At 40.6% G+C, this 25,204-nt stretch overlaps 1 protein-coding gene across 2 annotated transcripts in view; it reads right to left on the bottom strand.

Moving 5' to 3' along the window:
* Positions 1-348: 348 nt before the first annotated feature.
* The window catches only part of LOC118117698 (protein kinase C alpha type), a 134,796-nt gene continuing 109,940 nt past the window's right edge, over positions 349-25,204 (bottom strand). For both annotated transcript variants that reach the window (XM_035170178.2, XM_035170168.2), the window contains 4 exons: positions 21,877-21,957; positions 19,798-19,905; positions 14,290-14,430; positions 349-5,756 (listed from right to left, as the gene is read on the bottom strand). In XM_035170178.2, the coding sequence (XP_035026069.1) occupies positions 5,592-5,756; positions 14,290-14,430; positions 19,798-19,905; positions 21,877-21,957 (495 nt within the window). In that variant the 3' untranslated portion in view covers positions 349-5,591. The remainder of the gene's footprint in view (positions 5,757-14,289; positions 14,431-19,797; positions 19,906-21,876; positions 21,958-25,204) is intronic.

Raw genomic sequence — 25,204 nt, forward strand, 5'->3', positions numbered from 1 at the left:
TTTTTTTAACTATTCATTTGATTAATACTGCAGCAATATGTTTTACTCATGTGACGGTTATTTATTGTAAGGGATAAATATGTCTGCTGCTATAATCTGGTGGGTGAGCAGATGCACAGGATCACAATTTCACAGGTCACCAGATGGAAGAGGGGGAAAAAAGAGGGTAAAGCAAAGGAAAGAAATAAGAAGGGGAAAGGAAATTAATGCAGAGGAAGGAATTGAAAGGACAGAAAGGGAAAGGGAAGGATAATAAAGGAAAGAAGAAAGGATGGGGGAAACAATATTACAATATAATATGCAGGCTAAGTTCATGTTGCAAAAAAAACTCACTCACGTAAGCACGGATGTCATTTTCTTTTTTTTATTAGCATTATCATACATTAGGTACAAATGAGACAATCAGTTACTAGGTAAGAAGCTCAGACTCATTTGAAAGGTTTTCAGGCTGACGAGGAGAGAAAACAAACAAACAACATTTGCAAAATACATTATATTCTTTCTTTTACAGTCTAGCTATCTACTGTAAGTCATTTATGTACAACGTACAGGGGATGCTGAGGTTATGAATGAACGAAGAGAGGAGCGTTAGAGACCGCGCTGATGTTTGGGTTTAGGAGATAAGGCATTCCTGCACATCGCTGATCCTGTGCTCTGTGTACAGCCACAGAGACGGCAGTTCCCTTCAGCTCTCTCATCTCACAGCAAACAGGACACAGAGGGGAGAGTAATGACTTGCTACAGAGAAGAAAGGTGTTTAATAAAGAAAAGGAGAAATGTACGAATTTGGAGAAAATAAATCATAAAGATCTTTCTCTCTCTCATATATCTATACATCGGAAGAATTGACTTCACAATCTTTTGGATGTCCTAATCACTTGCTAACAAAAAATGGATGAAGCAAACAAAACAAACATTAACAAAGAAAAATCAATTCGCTAATCCCTGTCCTGTGGTGTGAATCAATACAGGGGGAGGAGGAGGAGGAGGAGGAGGGAAGAGTGACGCCAACTGTGTGGAGTGAATCGTTCAAGAGGAGTCAACAGCCCTCCCGGCCTGATGGATTTGAAGGAGTGAAAGAAGGAGGAGGACACTGTCGATAAGACGATGGATTGACTTTGGGCCCAGGCACTGAAGGAAGGAAGGAAGAGCAGGTATGGCGTGAAAGAGGGCGCGCACGAGACGAACGAGGGGAGGGACGGTTCAATGTGACGAGGCACAGGAGGGTTGTCCTTCAAACGAGACACCATCGTCTCCCACTGAACCATCACATGTTCATTGTTCGAATGTCTACTGCCGACAGATGTCTCCATCACCTTCATCATTCAGTCATTAATAGGCACAGGGAGGTAAAGGTAAAGCGAGCAGACAGGGATGAGACTGTAAAGGTTATCGGTGTCAATCAATCAAATGTGCATACAACTCTGATGCACACACGTGGCGAAGGTGAAAGGAAGTGTGAAGAGGTGATTTTTATTATTTTTTTTCTTTCAAAAGATTCTTTTATTTACATTCATGAGGATTCACGTGTGGTGAGCTGAAACACTAACAGAGTAGAACTGAGTAAATGAACAAGGGTCGTTTGTATTTAAAACGCATTAAGTCGAGTGATGGAGTCACATGGAGACGTTAGGAGGATGAGGATTAAAAGGGGGGTGAAGTTGGGAAAGGCACACACTGGGAGAGTATTAATCTGTTTTTGTTTTTTCATGCTCACGTTGACTGTGACTTGATATTCTGAAAACATTTAAGTAAGAAGACTTGAGTAGCCTTGATTCCATTAAAGGGATGGTTGTTAGACGACTAAGTCTACAAACACGGAGGTTAGCGTTCGGCTCGGACGAGGCCGAGACTGTTGCTGACTTAGGTCCGAGTATGTACAAGTAATATTTCAGAGAAATTCACTGTGGATGTTAAATTAAATGCTCCACAAGCTAAAATGATTTTCAGACATCACTTTGAACAGGCCGGAGAATATAGTAATAATACGCTAATCATGGCATCATCATCATGCTCGTACTGTGTATATGCTATGTGTGGCTTTAGGCCGGTCTCAGGCCGTACAGGGAGAAGCTCTCACAAAGAGTCATCCACGTGACTACAGCTAGTGCAACGCTGCTATTGTCGGGTTCTGGCATTTTTCAGGTTTGGCACATGCAAAAGGTTTTTACACGACAGGAAACACGGCAGGAGAGCGTGACTCTTAGAAAGAAAAACACATGGAGAAAACACTACGTTTCAATAGTTCCTATCTACATCAGTCAGATATGAGTTTTCCAATGTGATATATCAGTTTTAAAACATTCCTGAATTACAGGAGCAGGATCTAGAGAAATAAAAATGACAAACAGTCAAAACAAATGGCAACGTTAACAGATCGACAACAACACAACATTAAGAATATAACATAAAACCCCATTCATGAGACACTGGAGAGCAACTGGTCCCACTGGCCTTGCAACTCACTATGGATCTGGATTCACTGTTCTACGCTGCCCTAAAAGGCAAAGGGAACCAGGACGCATACTGTATTTATATATATCAGGCTTGTAAAGGGCACTGCTCTAGAGCCAGCGACTGGGTTTCAGGAGAATAAAGTATCAGTATCTATTTAAATTCATAATATTTAATATATGTCTTTTCTGCTTTCTCTTTACTACCTGCAATCAGGATTTTTATATTTGGCAAAATCACTGTTGTTGTTCACTTTTCGCTCACACACACAGCTCACACAACCGCCTGAGAATTCTGACTTTCAGGGTTTTACAATCAGTTGTGTTGTTTCAAACTCACTAACAATCTAAACTGAAATCAGCATTCTAGTGGTGAGTTCAAACCAAACGCAAAGAGAGGTTTCTTGCCGCTTTACTCGCGTGTAAACACAAACCCCAACTGTTTGCCTGTTCTCTGGAAAAGTGGAGAGGAGGACGTCTGGCTAAAGTGACAGCACAGTACAGTTTCTGTGTTGTACCTCTTGTGGAAACATCTGATGAGCCAGCGTCTATTTGAGGATCAACAAGACCATACAGAGGCGCGCACACACAGCTCAAGGAACTGTGTTTGATGACCTGCTAGCTCGGGTCGGTGCCAGGATGTGATACCGGTGAGTTTCATTCTCAATGCAGATTTCCACTTTGCTTTGCGTTTGGTGTGAACTCGGCATTAGAGTATTTATCTGCGATGTCTAATGGCCAACTTTAAATTCACCCAATGTGAAACTATATAATTCTCTCTGTCTTCCTGTAGGTTTCATTAGACCTACAAACAACATGGTTTGTAAAGAGCCATGAGGTGGAAGCAGTGTAGTTTAGACCACCTGAGCAAACAGCTTTTGACACTTTTCCCCACAGCAAAACGCCCTCACCATTGGAAAACACTGCAATCAACATCAATTTTAAGCCGGCAGCTGTTCTTCAAGACTGACGAAACGACAACAACAGATGACTTTGAGTGGAGCATTGTTTAAAGGTTGGAACTCTTTGGGGGTTTCATACTTCGTAGCATGCAGCATTTAGCGTATCACGTGCATGAATGATACCTACCAACAGCATGCAGATACAGAAGAACAGTCAACAGCCAGACACGCATCCAACTAACACACAATCTGCAGTAAAAATCATCCAATTTAATTAAATCAAAAGGAAAAGGAGAAAGAAAAAATCTGATAAATCTGGCATTCACCAGTAGAACAGATATTTTTACAACTTGCTAAATCTGGATTTTATTTAAGACATCCAGTTGTTCAAAGGTGGATCTGCACTGTGTTACCTTCGCAGTCGTTTAGTTATTATTATCTTTTGGTACACATACAAATATTGGTTTGTCTAATTAATGTAATAAAAGCACATTCAGGTGTTGGTATAAAAACTGTAACTTCTTATACTCTTTTTTTAAATAACTCATGATTATTTACAAAGGAGTTATACACTGATATTAGACACATTAAAATATTCATCTGATCTAATGGAAAAATATGTGTGAGGAGATTAAAAACGAATCGACATGAGACTAAATGATTTATGTCGACATAAGGAGGGAAAAGTTTTTTCTAAGGACAACAAAATGACAAAAGTACTTTTTGATTTGCAACTTCCGTGTCTAAGAAACCTGACTCATGTGTTATCTACGCTTGATGGCATGATACTGTATGCAAGAACACGTTGCATGGTTAATACACATTAATATTAGTTGATGTAATATTGTAAAACAAAATTATAATAACTGTTCATCAAAATGTCTTGTACTGATTCTGTTAAGACAGTTCTGATTTAAAACAGGAAAATAATTTGCACATCTATTGCAGGTGAAAAAGTAAAGTGAACAAAACGTTGTTGCAAAAACTCCCGCACACTATCTTACTTGCACATACTTGTGATATTTTGGTGCTAGATCTTCACGAGGCATATGGTTTCTAATAAAGAGAATAATATTTATATTTATATCACAAATAATTATAGCACTGCAAGTCACACAGTGTGCGGGAGTGTTTTCATCGCACATTTATGATCATACGTAGGATTCTGTAGTCGTGGGCAGAGAGGGACAGGGGCAACACTCACTAGTGTCAAACATGACAAACTGTAAACTTTTTAGCTTTGATTTCCTATAGTATAAACCGCCACTGCCCACAGACCAAACTGATTCATGTGTGTCCACATAGTGTCCATAAAACTATTGATAATGTAAGTGTAAACTCTGCAGCTCAGCTAGGAAAGAGATAAATGAATCATTATTCTCAATGATTATTTTGATAAACTGAAGACGACTCAATGTGTGTCTCACATATTTGCTTTTCTATTACAGGCTGCGTATCATTTAAATATAACCCTTCAGTCTTTAGATGAATTGCTACTCACACTTAAAAAATGAGACTGGCGGGAATCAACTTGTGCTAAAAGTAAAAATGTTTACACCATCACCATGTATCAAAGGGGAAGAAAACTGTAAACATTGAATCAGGAAACCATTGAATCACAAGGGGCTGTTTCAACTCCTGCACCAGCTGTCCTTCATATTTGGCTATAGCGTCTACTACACTGCATTATATGTGTCTTTTTCCACTCATCACATACAGTCAGATCTACAGTATATTGTGATGATTATCCACATAGAATCAAACTGTAACCATTAACTAGATCTGCAGATTATAATGATAATCTTTTGAGATTTGTAAGGATGAATTTGTGCACAGAATTATCCACGTCTTAAATGCTATTATATCTTAAATGAATCATATACTGGCATAGACAAACAAAGCTGGACATTCCTCTGTCTCAGTGGCTCCAGTTGTGGGAAACCTTCAATGTAACCTGCAGGGTTAAGGAAGGACAACCTGGTCTACAGTACATTTCAGTCGTGAAGCTAAAGGAAACCATTTCTTGTAGTGGCCAGAAACCATCTAATCTATATAAACTATACTGGCAAAGATATTTGTACAGATCAAATTTGCATGTCTTAAGTTCCTGTTTATGAACAGAACAAATACACAAAATGGGCCTTGATCAAGTTGTGGTCAGATGTTGGATTGGCGGTTGGTTTAAGTGGTTGGCAGTGAGCAGGGAGATCCTTCCGGGATGTTTCCCTCGTCTTCCTCAATCACTGCTGTTGAGCATCGGATTTACAAACTGCGGGTTGATGAATGAGAACCCTGAAAACTCGGCCTGGTCGATGTTGGCGATGACCAGCTCATCCGATGGTGTGAGCTGGGTCTGAGTGCGTGTGAAGAACTTGTCGAAGTTCTCTGCTCCTTTGCCGCACTGCAGAGAAGAGACACAGAGAAGGAGAAGATGTTAACAGGTGAGGTTTGTTACCTAATATGAAGAGTGCAAGCAGACCAGCTGCACAGAACCGACAAGAAGAATGTGGAGCGCTGGCATCAGTGTGCACACTGCAATTCTGTGGAGGTCAGTACACAGCAATTCTGAGAAGACAAGAGACGCCATTACATTCGGCAGAATCTACTTTTGACTTCTTGGAAATGGTTACCAATGAGTGCAGAGCACAGGACACACATCATCATAGTCCTCATCAAACATCATCAGCTGCTCACATGGTCATCACCACTCATTTTAGAAAATAAAAATCACACAACTGGACAAACGTACAACAGACAGCATATCTGTGTTCTCTCACGTCAACCTTTCACACCTGATCCCAGACTTTTCCCTCTGACAACATCCGATTACATGCTCCAAAACTTTTATTCACCTGAATCCCAATGGACCCTCCCGAATACTAACTCAACATTGTCACAGCTGTGCAAAGCAGTTTCCTGCAAACAAGGCCCAGGTTTAACTCCATGAAAGGAAATGGCGTCAGGACCTCTGCAATGAGAAATACTGTGTTTGCACTGATCTCATAACCTGCAGCTCTTTCATCGTGGCTCAGATATGATGTGCACGCATCTCTCCCCCCCAACCGTCAAATCTACTTAACTTCCAGGAGAATGAAATGATTCGTTGGGTAAGAAGCGAGTTGCAAGAAGGTCACAAAAGGGTTAATTGGTGTGTTCATAAGGAGGGAGTCAAGCAGTCAGCATTTAACACGAGGCATCAGAAGTGTTTTCATGTTTCTGCGATGAGGAGATAATCAAATAAAATCAAAGACACAGAAACGGATCATGTCACATGGTGGAGGAGTTAGCACTTCAGAGACGTTCACAGCAAAGGAAGGTCATGTGCATGTTCAGGGATGTGGGCGTGCATCTCTTTTTATTGCTGCACTGAAAAAAAAAATCATACTTGACATGTATGAAATTACAAGTTACATGTTAGAAGGTATAGTTTAAATAGTGATTGTTGCAGGTGTCTTTTTACGATGTTCCTGAATAAGCAGAACTGTTTATAATACACAGATGTCGTCTTGTGCTCAGTTTGTATTGTGTTGTTCTTTGTAATTGTTACCAGGTCAGTCAACAATGAGCTGCACATGGGCTGAAAATGAAGCACATGAAAGCTCCTGTGCAGCATCAGAAGAGAGAGGCTTTGAATTTTTTTTGTGTGAATGCAGCAATCACATTATTAGATCATGCCTGTTTGTTTTTATTTGTTATAACTGAGTCTTTCCGGTCGTTTGCAGCTGAAAAGATAAAGCTAAGATGTTAAGCATGTTTAGGAGATGGGTGCTATATTACTATGAGTGATAATATCTTTGAGGATTGAGCTGAAAAAACTAGATGATTTACTTTGTCCTAACTGATGAAAATGATGATATATCCAGCCCTTTCTAACTTCACCAGCACTGTTCTCTAAACTTTTGGCTCCATGCTCACCTGTCATCTGAACTTGAAAGAAAACGTACTTCATGTTCTGACAACACACATTGTTCAGACCGTTTAGACACTGAATAGGTCGTTCCTATTGTCTGACTTGGTCCTTTGTTTGACGTGTCTCCTTTGTTGGTTGCATTTCTTTTTACTAAACCAAATCAAATTGTAGAATTCTCATCAAAGAATAATTAAAACCTGAGAAAGGGAGTGAGTGAGAAAGAGGGATGCACACATTATCCCTCTCTATCCTCATCAGCTAGTCCACCTACGCACTGGGCTCACCTACACGGATGCGTGCATTCACAATCGCACACGATCATGCACCCAAATTCAGTCATGCACACACATTCCGGGACCCGCTGCAGCACTTGATAAGCATTCACGTTCCCTAAGGAGATGCTGTTCTGCAGCTGGCAGTGAGGATCACTGAGGCTGTGAAGCCAAATGCTGGCGGCCTCTCACACAGGGCTTGAAGAGAAAGGAAGCATGATGGCAACCATTACACTTTTGGCACTGTTGTCATAGAAATAAACATCGGTGCATTAGACTGGAAGGGTTGTTGTGACTGCAGAGGCAACATTTCACCGAACATTACATCAGAATAACGTGACATCAATGCACATTGACAACTAAAACACTGCCTATAAAGTAGAAATAAAGGCGACACTGGAAGATCAATTAGTTTCTAGTTTTAATGGTGAGAGATTAGTTGATTTAGTAAAAAACATCTTGTTAGATAGTTAGATCATATGAGAGAGATGCCTCGATAAACTAATGTCCTGTTCCTGATTTCCTCCAAATTCATCTGAGGTTCATCATCTAATTGACTCAACAACCTGCTGCGGTGTGTCAGCTATACGAGGTCTGCTTCTTTCACCATGACGCTGCCAGCTCACTGCTCACTGTAATTGTAAGGTCTCTAACTATGTAAAGTGACTTGATGCAATACATTCTTTTGCTTTGGCACGATACAAATAAAATGCATTCTAATTAAGTTAGAAAATTGAATAGCTGTACTTAAATGTTTGGCCGAAAAACTGGTCTTGTCAGAAATTCTCACCTGCTTTCAACCCACTTTGTCTTCAGAGTCCAACCCTTAATTCAAAACCTAACAATTGAAGCTATAGGAGTTTGTTTGCAGGATTGATGTCAGGATATTAGAGCGAGCTTTTCAGGACAAGTGTCATTTATCTCCAAGTGTTAGGCCAAGTGTATACATTTCTAAATTACTAGTTTTTCATTTTCAAAAGTACAACTGCTATGAGCAAAGCCCTTTTGGCATCCTCTGACTTCTGCTTCACCCATTTTGTTAAATAACCCAGTTGACAGACACAAAGCATTCCTCCCTTTTCTGGATAAGAGCTATTACAAAGACCATATTGGGCTTGATTGCTCTTTTTAGACTATACAGTAAGTGACTGACACCCCAGTGGGATTCACTAAACCTCCACAGCACAAATACAAGAAAAGGAGAGAGTCGGGCAGATGCGTAATAAGTAGGGAGCCCTTGATCAGGCAAGTGGGCGGCTGTGGCTCAGGGGGTAGAGCAGACCACTAAGCAGAAGGCTGGTGGGTTGCTCTCCTGCACATCTTATCTGCAATCCAAAGTCGCCTAGGGCAAGATACTGAACTCCAAATTGCCCCTGACAGCTGTATGGAAGGTGGGTGATAGTTCCTAATGACAGAGACATCATTGTCTAAGTGTGTGTATGTTTAGGTCTAAACCTAAGTGTGCGTAATGGCCCGTCTAACTGTGTTTGTTAAGCAAACACATCATGATATAAAAGGTACAGACATTTCTATTGTTGCTTCCTCCTTATTTCTTATCGTCGAGGTCCCACAGAACACGTCAGGTGATTTAATACAAGTTGAACACAGCGCAACACAAACACGTTGAGACACAGATGTTTCTAAGGTGTGTGTTTGTTTGTGTGTGTTTTTCAAATGTCCTCCCATGAGTGCTGCCTCTGACAGGTGACATTCGCTCCGAGCCACTACCTCCCTGTCAGAGCGGATAGAGGGCAGGACGCACACCTCAAGGCAGGGGAGCCGATGTGGCTCCGTGTGCGCTCGTCTGAATGGGCTCGCTCTGTCCCACACACCAGATACCTGATGGGTAATTGCCAGGATCCTTCAACCGTTATGTCTCTCTCTGTCTACCAGTCTTCTTCTCTTCTACCGCTGACCATCTGTCGCTCAACTATTTTTCACTCTAACTTCCACCGACAATCGCCAGCACCAAAGTGTCTGTATCCAGATCAGAAAAACACCCTGTGACATCAGGCCTCGGCTCTTCAGGGATACTCCAAAGAATGTGCAGGACAGAGCCTGAGCTGCTGAAATGATTGTGTTGAACATCTATTCTGGTCCATGTTTTTTTATTTAAACAGAGACAATGCCAGGCTTTAGATTTGTGGAAGCGTTAAGCATGGCTCTCCTCACTTCTCATGGAGCTTTATTTTGTGTGAATGAGCCTCACGCCGCAAATTAGGGACATTGAATCATCTCGAAACGGTTCCATAAGAGCTGTTCCCACAAGATAAACCAAGCTCTGAAGATGAGCTCGACGAGAACAAATTAGGTTCTGAACTATGATCTTATGAAAATCTGCTTCACTGCCTTTTGTGATGTTTTTTGGTTTTTTCGGGACACAAATTTGCCCTTTCAGAAAAGAACGGAGCTGTTGGTACGTCTGCTATTTCTCATCGTGTGATCCAGCCGACCCTTATGGGGTGAGACCCCAGCTATTATGCTGTTGATACATCTTCCATACACAGTGACATAGCGTCCTACATGGGTGTTTGACCTACTTTCTCTCATCTTGAATCTCTCTGCCTCTCCCTCCGCACACACACAGACGTGCACGCCTCTGCACTCAAGCATATTAAAAGAACACTCCGCTACTTAGGATGATAAATGAGTGCCTGCCTCCATGAAGAGTTGTGCCAAGACGTTCTCCCTCTCTCCCTCTTTCTCTATACCTCGCTCCCCCAGAAGCCCCTGGCATGGGAATCTCTCCATTTTTGTCATCGTCAAATTGAACCTTAGTGCTTTTGTTTCGTTGAATTCTCAGATTCTAGTCATTTGAACTTATTGTAGGTGTTATTTTATGAACATTTAACAGAAAGAGGTTTTATTCAGGGTTGAGTTTTTCTGGTCTTTGAAACGCGGCCCTGTAGGGAAATGTGTCCCCTATCGTTTTCACTGCCTTACTTCATGAATACGTAATGCGACAAAATCACAAAGCAGAGCTGAACCCATTGGTTATTGGTGCAGAAAGCTACAGATCTAACCGGGACCTTCCATGAGCATCAGTGGCACATTTACTATTACGCAACTTTTACATATATCAGCTGCTGCAATGTCGAAACGGATGCAAATTTCATTCAGGACGTTATTTTCAGAGTAATACATTTCTTTAAGTTTGACTTCATACACATTTATCACACATGTGATAGAAAACACTCAATCTCTTGACCCCAAGTTAGGTCAATAAAGAAATAAATACTCAAACAAACTGAAAACTCTTCCTCTTATGTCCCGTAAGCTAAAGGAGGAAAGGCAGACATGTTCAGTCAAGCAGCAACAGACTGTGACTCTCATTTTCTTACAGCTACAATGAGTCACAACGCATATTGCCATCATTTTCTTCTCTCTCTCTCTCTCTCTCTCTCTCTCTCTCTCTCTCTCTCTCTGTGTGTATGTGTATGTGTGTTTGTGGATTTGTGTATCCCTTCCTTGGACACTTTTCCAAGACTTCAGTGCAGTGACTCAGTCTTCCCACTCTTTTTTCTGGCCCTGCCTCCACCCCTCCTTCATTCACTTTTAAACAGCATCCCTCTATTTGACCTACTTTTTTTGCCTCCCTGGTCCCGTCAGCCATGAAGACTATCGGTCATCCACAAGTGGCTCTGAAATATGGGTATCCAGTGTGTTGTTACTCCCAAGAAATTAGCCTGAGTTCATACAAACACTGGCCAGCCTTGTATTCCATGCTTTGTGTCACCTGCAGTAGGCAGCCGCGTGGGGACAGAATCCAACACGTTAATATGGATCAACACTAACTCAGACCTCGCTGTCTGAAGCCCCGGTCCAATAGATACAGATGGTTTGAATCTCTCAGCTGGGTGCAGCCGCTGTATTGATTGCAATTCCACAGCTGTCACAGGTGGATGAAGTGAGATTGAGCGGGGATAGATGCATATGGAGAAAGGGAAGGGGAGGGGGATTAGAGAGGCAGGGTTAGACCTGGTGAGGGGTGAGAGGGGGGTGTATAATGATGGACTCAGAAACAGCACTGTATTACATGGCATAGTGAGATGGACATGACGGATCGTTGAAGAGTGGCTTACAGTGGTTACCGGGGCCATTCAGTGGTCTTTTGTTACTCTCTTTCCACCGCTCTCATCTTTCACCCTTATCTGCACCATACAACCAGAGCCTTGCAAGCGTGCAGTGTGCAAAGGACACACATGTTTGCGTGCATCCGCATCCCAGAAATGTCAGTGAGAAACACACAAGCTTTCCCCTGATATCGATCGCAGCAATTAGACACAGATAAAAGGAAATCTTCCTCCCCTGCTTTTCTCTGGTAACCTTCACTTTCTTTAACCTCCCCCCAACACACACACACACACATATGTGTTTAGTCACACGTACACACAAAGCACACGCAGCATTTCCAGGGTATCCAGCACGCCCACTCAGCGGGAGACTACATGGACACAGAGGCCAGGATTCACCTTATTAATGGAACGGGAGCCCTTGAGGGTTGAAACAGAAGAAGAACTACACTATTTAAAATGAATATGTAAGTGACGCACACGCGTGTGTGTGTATGACAGAATCTTATACAGACAGAGAGAAAGTGTGTGTATGTCTGTGCTCTAGATTATCATGTGTAAATTCAAAGGAACATTCATAATTAATGAAAGTTACATTAATTATACATAAAGATGAATGGCTTTGAAATGACTTATGGTCCACATAACACATGCCATATGTAGCCTATGCCCACATTAAAAAATCCATAAAAAGATTCGACAACACCTATCGCACAGAAACCTTCTCTAACATTCCACCCCTGGCCCTGTCAGACACTCTTTATGGGAATGTTACAAGGGACAGCAGTCACATTACATCAGCCAAGTGCCTTTTGAATGTCACCACCTTCATATGTCAACAACTACAAACATATGGAAGGGTTGTTTCCAAAACAAATCTCTACTAGTTATCATGTGAATTCCCCTGGAGTGCCAACAACACATCCTGGTAGTAAAGCCAGTAATAGACTATAGCTCTGGGTGACCTCTGCTTCTCAACACATCGGTGCTGTGATAGGCTGCATCCCCCCATTACAGGATGAAAGGTTGTAGAAAAGGGTGGCTGTTTCTGCACCACCTGCTTAGTTTCATTTGAAGACGATTCAACATGAAACACAAAACGCTGTGAGAAACTTGTTTAAACGTTCATCACCTGTGGTATCGTAATCTAGTATCTAAAATACTTCAGTTGCTACAGGTAAAAAGAAAAATAGTGCATTACAATAAATTGTAACTAGTGACTTTCCCTGCTTGTGTGTGTGCTCTGACAAATCTGACTGAAGGCTGAGGTACAAGTTGGCAAACAAACAGCCAAGAACGAATAGTCCCAGAGGGAGGAGATGCACAGCAGAATATGTCTTGCCATAACAGATTTGTCTTGTATCGATGACCCCATCCATCTGTTCTTGTTTGTTTACACGTGTCCACTTCAGAAGGTTGCATTTGTTTACTTGTCTTCTTCATGTGTACTGTGTTTGCATGTGCATGTGACACATGAAAGGACACGCAGGTCCACTGTCAGACAGAAGCTACATTTTAATGTTGTGTTGTGTTTGAGGGAAAACTGTTGATTGCTTTATGGCACAACCCGGATGATATTGAATGGCAAGGAGGCAAGGGGAAGAACAAAGGATGCTGCTTTTGTGTATCTGCGTGCATGGAGTAAAGTGCAGTCAAATATGAGGCTGCACTTAAGGTAGTTTCGGGGCAGCAGATGTTTGCAATGCTGCCAAATTTCAGACTTCCATTAAAATGAAGTCCAAATTTTAAATACATTTCCAGAAAATTAGCAAAAGTAGAGACCTACTGGATTTCTTGGGGCCGATACCAATATTGGGGAGTAAAACCTTTACAATAGCAATAAATCAGCTGATGGAAACACAAAAAAAAAGTTGGCAATGATTCCTAAGATGTCTTTTTTAAACCTTGAACCGTATTTCACAGTTTATCCATAATTCATTAGAAATAACTTCTATTATAAATAATAAAATAAAAAAAACAAATATATAGAACTTGAATTAAAAAAGATATATTTGCATTTTTCTGATTAAAACACCGATATTTTTAACTGATAAATAAGTCAAGCTGTAATTCAATGAAAATAAGAATGAATGTGTCTTTCTATTCACTACTAGTAGCACATAGATGGTGATCTTAATTCTCCACTTGGCTGCCATTAAACCTCCTGCAGAAGAAAGAGGCACAACCAGATGACAAACATAAAAAATCACTGGTATATTTCATTTTGCTTGTGGAGTGGTGGGTTTAGTCAATGTTAGTCCAAGTTAAATTTCAGGTGGGTTGTGATTTTTTTTTTAAATATTTGGGGTTTTTTGGGGGGACATTTTCACTTGTAATATATAATTTTAAAATGCCCATAAAAGCAGGTTAATGGAAACACACTTTAGTATTGTCTAAATTTCATGACAAGTCGCCAAAATACTGTTCAGTTGAGTAAACATTCCTATGTTTCTTCAGTGTGCTCTTTGCACTGTGCCCCCACATGGAATTAGAGCCCTGAGGAACAACATTGTCTTTGTGATAGAAACAGCGTGATGGGAAATGTGGCCTTATTTTAATGAAGGCTAAACCCATGTGAGAGATGCCACCAATCATCTTAACCTTGGTAATTAAAGTGATTGTCACACTTAATTAGACTGTTAAGATTAAATTAGACCCTGAGCAGGATTATTCACTTACCACTTTGGGCTTGAAGGGCGGCTGTATCTCTCGGTTCTGGAGGCGTTCCCAGTCGATGCGTCTGAAGAAGGCATGTTCCCTGATGTCCCGCTCTCCCTCAGTGCTGCAGCCCAGACGCTTGGACGGGTGCTTGGTCATCAGCTGCTCACAGTAAGAAAAAACAGGGACATTGAGTTACATCGAAGAGACGATAGATGAATCACAGAGATGATTCCACTTCCAAGATCATTTACTCTTTGCTGTAAGTGAAAGGAGGAAAACTTTGATTTATACACAGTACACAACACATGTTTCCTAAGTTGTTTTCAGACATGACCTCCGGAGGATGTCCGGAGAATTGGGTCCAGACTTTCTCCGGAGCCTTTCACACGTGAACAACGCGACAAGAGATTCTCTACTCAGACGGGTTCACACCACAGATATCTCCAGAGGATTCAGGTGAGGGGGTTGCTGCACCCTCTGTGTCTTCTGTGTGTATGGCACCACGTTTTCCTATTTTTGCAGCTGTTGCATGTTAGAAACGTCATCAACACACCCACTCGCTTGCGGTGAATCCCGTGGAGGATCTCCTAAAGTTTCGATTTTTGAGTCATGAATCTTGTAAACTAGTTTAACAGTTTAGGGTTTGGTTTTATCTCTAAAAAGTAATCAGTTTCTATGCATCAGGAAACTCTCACATTGTTTCCTCCTACTTCTGTGTTGTTTCTCTGATGTGTTTCCTAATGTGACTCCGCCTCTTATCTAGGTCAGTAAATGACAAATTAACAGATGGGTCCAAAAAACAGTGACATATTTGTTCCCCCCCCACACTCTCCCTCTGCTTGTTCTGCCTTTACAGAACTGCTGCCACTTCCAGTCGCACCACAGACAATGTGAGGACACAATCTGCACTTGGTTAAAAACGCAAACCCAAAGACAAAAACAATTATCCAAATAATAGGTTAAACGTTAGTTTGTTTGTTACACTTGCAGTTGAACTGGAGAACTGCCTGTTCACTATTTTAAATGCCTTAAAGCAATTTCTACCCACGATGAGACGTTACCACTATAACTGTGTATATGAATTGTTACTACTTATACTAATTCATCATATGTTTTGCATTACCTCAGTGCAGTGATTTTTGCAGATTGAATTGCTAAGTAAGGTAAAGGAGTAATTTGGAGATGGACAGAGAGCCCGGTGAGTTTCAGTGTTGAAGGTCCAAGGTCAAATTACTTATTCATGTCACAGAGTCTTTTATGGAAATTGTGCTTTGTTTGACTGAGCTTGTTTAAATGCTCATAGGCTTCCTGAGAGGTTTGCCCACAGTGAGAGAAGATGCACGTACAGTATGTATTCACAGACACACGCTGCAGCACGTAGGACTGCTGTGCCTCCACTTAAATCCCGGATCTTTCATGTGCTGCTCAGTCACCTTGACTGTTCTCCTGAAGTGTTGACATATCGATGACAGGCTGATTTGATTATTTATCTACAGCTTCTGACTAAAGACAGAACTACACACTTCCAGTTTTAAGACTCATTTAAGATCAACATCCAGGATTTGTTCTACTCTAAACGAACAGAGTAAATCCAGCTGGCAGAGTAATTCACGCAGTTGTGCAGGAGGAAGAAAAAGTCATTTGCAGCTTTCTGTCTGTTCGCAGGACTGTCACTGACGGGGGGGAAAGGCCTCTTGCTTCAAACACACAGGCTGTCACCTTTAAAGTGACTCACCTCACACCTTCAAATGTCCTGAAAGAGACCGACTGCTGGACTGTCACCTTGTCAACCCAACAATCAAGTCCTTCTCTTTCTTTCTTTTTTTTTTAAATCGTGCACTTGAATTATTTTGCATCAGCGGGATGGATAATGACGTACGTTCGATTTTTCTGTTTGTGTTTGTCTGTGCCTGTGCCTGTGTTACATTCCCCTGAGGAATATAAATGTTTTTCTGATGCTGTTGTGTGTGTGTTGCTCCGAGGCCTCAGTCAGCTCCAGATCCTCAGCTCCGCCTCTGCAGTGGGCGGTGCCTCTGTACACCTGGAGCCCCAATCAGGCTGGAGAGTATAAAGCTGAGGAGCTCCCCCTCAGTCCCTCTCTGCCTCCTGCTTTGCTCACTCTGCTGTTGTCTTGCTAAATCCACTGCCTGTGTGTATGTATTTGTTGAGCTGTGTGTCTTTTTGTTATTTCCTTAACTGTTCTTGTTAGTTTTGTGATAATTTGTTAGACCATTAGACAGGAAGCTGTAGGGGAGAGCAGCCATTTTGTTTCAACACAGTTTTCTCCTGTTTAAGTGCTGCTAGGGAGGTTCAGTTTGTGTACCTTTCTTTTTGTTAGACAGAAATATGTCTGGTTCTAGTTAGGGATGAGCTTTGTTTGTTATTTTGGTTAGGCTCTCTCTGAAGTCGCTTTGCTTCCGTTGCTGGCAATAAACAACCTTATATGAACTACTTGACTCCTGACATCTTTTAATCTGGTATAATGTTACTCCCCCTACTCTCAGACCAAGTTGGGGACATAACAGCCTGCCATAGATTGTATGGACAAGTGGACAATAAGACCGCTTGCCTAAAGTGAGTCCAAACCACCAACAACCTGCTGGCTGCAGTATAGTTCCAACCCTGCCTCCTCCATGTTAAAGGATGGGACAGAGACCAAGCTAAAAATCCAAATTATTCCTCAAAAAAATGTTCTCAAAGATAGTTTCTGTCATTTTAGGTAGTTTGGAAATTCGACACCCGGGTGAAAGTGCTTATTTCTTCTTCTTCTACCACTTTATTTTGACGCTGCACCTTTTCCGGCATTGTATTATTGTTTTTTTTTACTGCTTGGGAAGAAAATGCAACAGCGATTCTTTCCTCATATCGTGAAAGATGCAACGGTGGAAAGACGGTGAGTTTTCCGGTGCATTTGTGATGTCAAACAAGACACACAAAGGCAAACTCCTCTGCTGACAATGTGAAAGGAGTCAATTGCCCTTTTTAGCAGATTTACCTGTGTTTGAAAAAACCTTTGTATACCCACTAATTTTGTTGTAAAAGAGATGTAAGTCAGTGGGGAGTCAGGCCACATACAACTGTGGGTTGAGTTCACCAGAGTTGTAAAACACACATCATATATCTTGAAGCAAAAGATAAAAAGGCTACATTTTTACCTTCTTTTGGGACAATAAAACTAAAAACCTATGACTAAATTGGGATAGATGAAGACGTCAAACAGGACATGTACCTGTTTGCTTTAATCTTTTTTTTATTTCAATACTAACGGATAAACCGAGGGTGCTTCCCGAGAAAAAAGCTTTCTATGCAAATCTGCCTCAAGTTCATTTTTTCCCCCAGTTCTCATTATGAACTACAACAACATTAAAATGGATGATCCCTTGGTAACATCCCATTACTGAGATGAATGTGTAGCTATATCTGTGACCTATTTTAAATATAATGAACTGTACAGGATATATGGGCCGACTTAGAAAAGAGACTCTATAGGAACAGTTTCAGGTATTACACAATAAAAGTCCACTTGCTATTACAGCAATTATATATAGTTTTTCTCCTTTTTACTGTTTCTGTTTTCCTCCGTTATTGTCCTTCTCTGTATTAGCATCATATTTCAAGATACATTCCTCACTCTATTATTTTCCTCCCGTTTCTATCTCCCTCTAACTATTCTATCTCTTGTTTTCTTTTTTCTTCTCTCTCTTCTCTCTCTTCTCTCGTTTGTGGGTCAGGCTACTGACAAGCACTATATATCCATTAAGGGGAAGTGCTGGAGTTATGCCTAACATGGGTTGAGACAAGGACTTCGGCTCAGACCAAGGAAAACACACAGGCGCACACACACATATACACACAAACACACACAGCTAAGAGAAGTCAAGAGGAAAGGAAGAAGGGGCACGTAGAGAAAACAAGTTGAGGAAGGGACAGGGAGACAAAGTGAATTATTTCACAGCTCATTGACTTTGCGCTGCCTCTGGACAGAAATAAAACTACTGCTACTTTTGCTATGAACTTCCTTATATATATACACACAAACGTGTGCTGTTTCTTCCAAGTATAACAGTGTAAACCTGCTTTATATAGTCAGTCTCTACATTTCTTTACTAAAGGTCTTATCTTCAAGGGTCCAACAGCAAAATGCATGGGAATTGAACCAGGAGTTCTGTTGCAACTGAAGTGAAAAATTTGACGAATGTGTCTAAAATAACTTGCATCATTTATTGACTAAATCATCCAAAGGTCACCCTCTTGTTGTCAGTGCCAATATTGCTTCATATTTAATGTACATCAGCTCCCCAGCGGATGAGCCTGTTAACCAATGTTTCTTTCTGCCCTCTGAGTGGTACATGTAAAGTGTCAATGAAGGTCAAACAAGCAGAGGTTAAATGTGCAGTCAATGGTAGCACAACTGCTATAATACTGGAATATCGATATTGTCATGTTAGCAAGAGCGGGTTTTTTTTAAAAACGCAGTGGAAAGTGAGGACCAAATTCTATACGAATTTATAATAAATACTTCTATCTATTCAAAATGCTAAATAGGCCCTGATATACCCTTAGATGTTATTGTAACTTTGTTTTCTGCTCCCAAGCTAAATGTAAATAATGTATTAGTAAAAAGGCAACTGGCCCACATGGTCCAAAAGGACTTGTTGAAGTTAACTGTCCTCTTTTTACATAAAGCCAGTGCAATATGGACGAGTTGTCTGTAACTTCCCTACAACACGAGCACATGGTCAATGTCAATGTTTTCTGTAATATATTCTGGTGGTCAGTTGTAAAACAAATTACAGAACTGCTTTTTCACCTCCCAAAGAACATAAGCAGTTGTCCTTTACAGTTTTACTGGTCAAAATACCATATATCTACTAAGATATAGTTTTTATCTATTAATTTATCCTACAAAAAAGTTTTTAAAAATACAAAACTAGGAATTTGGGATAAACCTTTAAAGCACCAAGCTTGTCGTGCTTGTGAGGAGAGTTTTGGAAGAGCTAATAGGTTTCCCTTCAGGCTTTTAATAATGCGTGAGTGGAAATGTTTCCAGTTCCAATCGTTTCCAGACACTATTCAAAAAATGTCCACACTTTGTTCTGACAGAAAATTGTGCCAGACTTCTCGTATCCGACATCTGACAGCGGGAAGCTAAGAAAAGCCTTCCTGCAGCATGTGACGCAGCCCTCCCTAAAACTGAAGTAGCGGGAAGGGCTTGTAGCCCTCTGATGAGAAGTTGTGTTATCTGGGCTTCAGTGAAGAGCGTGAAAGACACAGAGCTTCAAATGCTGATTTAAAGGATTTCCAACTCAGGTGGGAAAAAGCTTGCAAAGAAAACAGGAGTTAAACAGGAGAACAGACGGAGGAGGCAGGTTTCATATCAGACTGTGTACGTGCATTTTTCTGAAAACCAAAACCACTACCAGCAGGTACAAAGTGTTTATGAAAACTGAATCGATTGACATATATTTATGTTACTGAGTTTTGCTTGACCACAAATACTGATTGAGAATGACATCATCCACTCACCCCTTTGCAGATGGAGACAGCCTCTTTGGACAGGGACTTGGGGTACGACACGTTGTGCTCCATTATAGACTGGAACAACTCATCCTCATCCTCGCCATCAAATGGAGGCTAGGGGAGGGGAAAGGACACAATATCAAGAGTGTTTGTGTTTCGTCCATTATCACACAGTGAAAAGTAGTGTCACCATTAACTGCAGTTCATTACAAACACACAAATATGATACACATGGTGAAAAGATGAAGAACAGCTGAGAACAACAAAGACATGAAAAAGGAGCATTTGTGAGAATTTGTGAGAATAAGTTTCACAGGGCAGTGGAGGACCAAGCTGCTCCCTCCTCACTGGGTGGTTATCATCAGTAAACATAATGTGGCTGTTATGACACTACACAGAATGAAATATTTGTCATTTCCACCCTGTTGGCCCCTTGAGCCAGAGATCGTCAATCTGTGTCATGCCCCCTTTATTCCACATGGACGGACAGGGGAGGGGAACATCTAAATAGGTTCAAACTTCTGTTAATTGTTTAACAGCTGACACTTCCTCTAAGTTCATTTGGAATTGAAAAACACACCCATAAAAAAAACCCTGAGCGAGTCGGCCAATAAAAATCTGTTTCTATGAACCTTTCACAGGCTTATGGGTGTTTGCAGATATGAGACAATATGAACACTTTTATTTTACAGAATAAACAATACATAGACAAGAGATGTGCATTTATGTTGTCATTTCACATTAAAAATTGTTTATTTTGTATTCAAGTTCTGCATATTTGGTTGTATTCATGTTTCTCTTTATTTAGAGTTATTTATAATAAAGTTATGGTTAAAATGTAAAATATCGAGTGTCAATTACATGTCTTTGTCATGAAGGTTTAGAAACGATATCCTAAATTAAAATGTGAATTTATTAAACATCTGTAAACAAACATTGGGTGGGATGAACATTTTAACTTTCTCAACATTTCCAAATGAAGTATTTGCATTAAAGCAATTGCAGTTTGTTTTGTCATGATTATGTTTTTAAGTATAAATTCCACTAAAGTGTGGATTTGTTTGTTTTGAGGTTGGTGCTGAAAAGCAGTTTAGCACAGACTGCAGATGCAACAGTCATAAAAAGCAAACTGATACATAAGAGTTTGTATTCAGCTGCAGGGAAACGCAATCCTTCTCTTCAGAGGGAATGTTTAATTCCAAAAGAGTCACTTCTTTAGCAGCCAGCGGATTATTGGTATGTCCCCTTGAATACTGTCCATAATGATGACTCATGTCCACTGGCAGAACACCATGTCATCACGACAACAAACAAACTGTGAGTGGGCCTCCCAGTGGCAAGACAAAAGGGAATTGTTTAATGCAAAGTATGAAAATGTTTTATCTGCTCCATGTAGGCAGCTCCATTGTTGGTTAGTCAGCTGCTTCTGTTTAAAACCCTGAATCCAACTTTTACATATGTCTTTAACTGTTAATACTTAAATTACAAGTCACACTCAGTCACACACACACACACACACACACACACACACACACACAGTGCGGTGCTTCTTATGTAATTGCTCGCCACCGGTTATGCGACAGCTTCACACAGAAGCATGGTTGTTCACAGATTGCTCACACCCACTTTATTCCCACATGTACTCAGGTGGTGTTTCCTCAAGACCTTCCCACCAGCTCTCATAATAAATATTGACACATATACACACTTTCTACCCTCCATTCTCAGAATATATGTGAGTTGTTGTAAACTTTGACCCTGTTTGACTGTACACAGTGTGTAACATAATCTGTGATGGGTCAGATTATGTCTTGACACAACTGTTTGAGGGTTAATATTTGGTGATAGGGTTAGAGACAATTCGGGGGTTTAATTAGGGTACGTATTTAGTGACAGTTAAGGTTAGGGTACTTCAACCAGTTTGAGCTATAGACCATACAGAGTGAGGACATTGGGTTTACAGTTAGGATAAGGCATTTACTTGCTATGGTTAGGGTTAGGGTGATGGGTAATGGGTAATGGAATGTATTATATAATTGAGTAATAGTATGTGTGTGTGTGTGTGTGTGCTTATACACCACTCACCTGTCCTGCAAGCATTTCGTAGAGCAGCACTCCGTATGCCCACCAGTCTACAGAGCGTCCATACGGCTGATATGCGATGATCTGTGTGGGAAGTAAGAATAAATAAGATCAGAAATTCACCTAAAATAAATAATTCTGCATCTGAAAAAAAAACTGGCAATAAACAATCTGCAGACAAGTGGAGGAGGAATCATTTTCTGACTGATTTTCTTTACTGGTGAGGAAATTTGGAAACTCAACCAAAATCCAATCCTCCCCAAAAAGTACGATATGAACATTTGTCATTGGAGCTTTGACTCTGATTTGAGATGTTCAAATTTTACGAGAAATGAAGAATGCATCAATTGATATTTCATCATTTCTGATCAAATATCTTCAAGTGTATATATAATTAAACCATCAATCCTTCTGTCAGAGTGATTGATGCAGTGAAGTTTCAAAATTTTAAGTTTAAGTAAGCAAGCAAGAAAAACCTTTAAGCCTTAAAATGCAACAAACACAAATATATGAAGCTTAACAGCAGCATTGACAATCCTGATTAATGCTTTAAAAAGCACACAGACATCTCTTCATACAGTGATTTGATTCAGACAAAGAAACGTGTCAAGCAAAGTTGCGGCCACAGCTGTGACCCCTGAATTGCCTCCATTTTCAAAACACCTGCAACAACACACTTGCCACAGCTGAGCAAAGACCAGGCGAAGCTCACAACTTCTGACAGGAAGCCAGCTTTCGGTGCGTGGGTGCAAAAGCAGACAACAAAACACAGAGAAGAGTTTAACCATTTGTGAGACACCAGCTCATCGGAGCTACAAAAACCAGCTCATAGAAAGATGTGGCTGCAGTTACTGGCTTGCACTTTAGGACAGGCCATCTTGACATTCACATTTTGTTAAAATCCTTCTGTCCTAATGCTGCTGCTGAGTTTCTGATTCATTCATTGTGATTTAAAATGGTTATGTTTCATTTTTGACTTTTGCAGAATGATTATTGATCTGGGTGAAATGGTTTCAGGATAGGTCATACATCCTAATACTGTCTTTTAATATCTAATTAGAAATGTCTATTACAAGATGAGACAGTCAACTAAACTTCCTTAATGGTATTTTTCATATAAGAGCCCTGATTTTTAGTGATATTTGGGGCAATTTAAGAGCAGGAATGTCGTCTTTTATCTCCAACTACAATGATGCATAAAAAAGACAAAAGAGAAACAGACAAAGAATGAGTGGATGAATCTCCAGTGGATTTCCCATGAAGCCTGTTTCAACTATGAAGAATCAGTTTAATTGTATTTGTCTTGTGCCACATCACAACAAACATTGTCTCAAAGATTTCCTGTGGGATCATCTGACATTGGCCGAGGCCACGCTGAAGACTCCATTTCTCAGTCATGTGCACTGCACACATACAGTCTAAGATCACATACAGCAAACACGCACATATGTTTAGATCATGCGCACACACAAACGCATACACAGGCAACATTCTAGTTATGACTACATACGTGTGTGAATGCAGATTTGAACTGTATCACCCTACAACCTTTGCAGCTTGGAGCCCAACCAATGGGATTCCACATACGCACTGAAAACACACAACAGTGGCACAAACACACCTCCAGCTCTGCACTGCGCTGTCATGATGCCGTCCTGAGGGCTGATGGGAGCCGGCTGGTTACACACTACACTCACGCGTTAACACTCACGCACAAAGGCAAGCGTGTGCACAAACTTGCAAGCATGTACACTCTTAATGTCACTCAAAGGAGCACAAAGGATTTATATAGCACATATTTAATGTCACAGGCTATGTAGCTGGAACTCTGGAAAGAGCTGAATACATATAACTTATACAGATTCTTATAAAACAATATTTACTGTGTAAAATGTTGACTGTAACATCAGTAAGGCCTGAACTCATCAGCTGTTCATATCTTTTTGACAAATCCTTACAATCCCATTCAGGGTTAAATTGGTATTTATAGTCGAAAAATAAAATAAAAATATTGCGACATTTAAAAAAAAATACCTCAATTAGTAACAAGCAAATTAATAGTTTTTTCAAAAATAAAGTAAGCATATAGTTGCTTTTAAATATACATATACTCATATATAAGTATTAAAAGTACTTGCTGAAAGTATCTCCTAATGCAATGATCTACCACATCAACTGTACCTACTGTATATTCTGTTCAATGAAAGAAATAATACAAACACTTCCATTGTAATATATATTTATGGCTGAATCAATTTATGCGTTTCTTCTGCACCAGTGATGGTGCTGCTGCAGGAGGCGGAGTCTAATGTTACCTGTCCGCTCTGATTGGATCAGTGGACCAATTCCCTCTCGTTACTGATTACTTTAAAAATTATGAACAATACAACAATTTGATCATGTAACACAACCCTTTCTGAAAATGTGGAAGAATATGAAGTGCAGAGATTGGATGATATATTCAGTGGAGTAAAAGTACCTGAAGAAAAATCTATTAAAGTAAAATACAGTACAGTAACAAAGTAAATGTACATAGCTAAAGTATTATTTGGGGGTGAAACGTTTAAAACTGAATAGCTAAGAACTGCAATCTGCATTTTTGAAGATGACATTTACAGGGCAGTCATGTCAATATTTCTCGGGAGCTTTCTAGTATTTAAAACCTTATCTTTCTAGCCACTGTCCTTGACCCTGGTGGACATGTTTCTTGAACTTCAGATGGTCAACTACATGCAAACAACATGCAGACCTTGCATAACCTGTCCCACAGCCTCATGATACTTAAAAGTGGCTCCTGCAGACCCCGGCAGGCGTCACAGCTCCACAGACCACAAGGATGTGGGTTGTTTTTCTTGTCCTGCTCGGCTGCTGCGTGTCTGAGGCTACCGTCCTGGGGCAGAGGTTCACTGCCACCACAGGTAGTCAAGATGAGGCAGACACCTTCGCTCTGCTAAGAGAAATGAAGGCTATGCTGGACGATCAGAGAAATGAGCTGCGACAGACCAAAGAACAACTGGTGCAACTTCAGAAAGTGCAGGGTATGTGCACGAGGATGTAGCATTCCCTGCTGCCTCCTATTTAATGGGATTGAACATCTCACCTTCCCTCACACTGAATATTGTTGGTGTAATTTACTGTACAGAAAAGACAGGTGATGACAGCCTGTTGGACAAAATCTGGAGCCAGTTGGATGCACTGAAGAAAGGATTCACAGGTACATTTGGATAGAATTTAAATTAAAAAACATTAACAATCACGTATCATGTATCTTGAACATGTACAATAACTATGTCATCTTTCATCTGATTATCAATAATACAATAATTTATAG

The sequence above is a fragment of the Hippoglossus stenolepis genome, chromosome 2 (genome assembly GCF_022539355.2).
Source record: "Hippoglossus stenolepis isolate QCI-W04-F060 chromosome 2, HSTE1.2, whole genome shotgun sequence".
NCBI lineage: Eukaryota > Metazoa > Chordata > Actinopteri > Pleuronectiformes > Pleuronectidae > Hippoglossus > Hippoglossus stenolepis.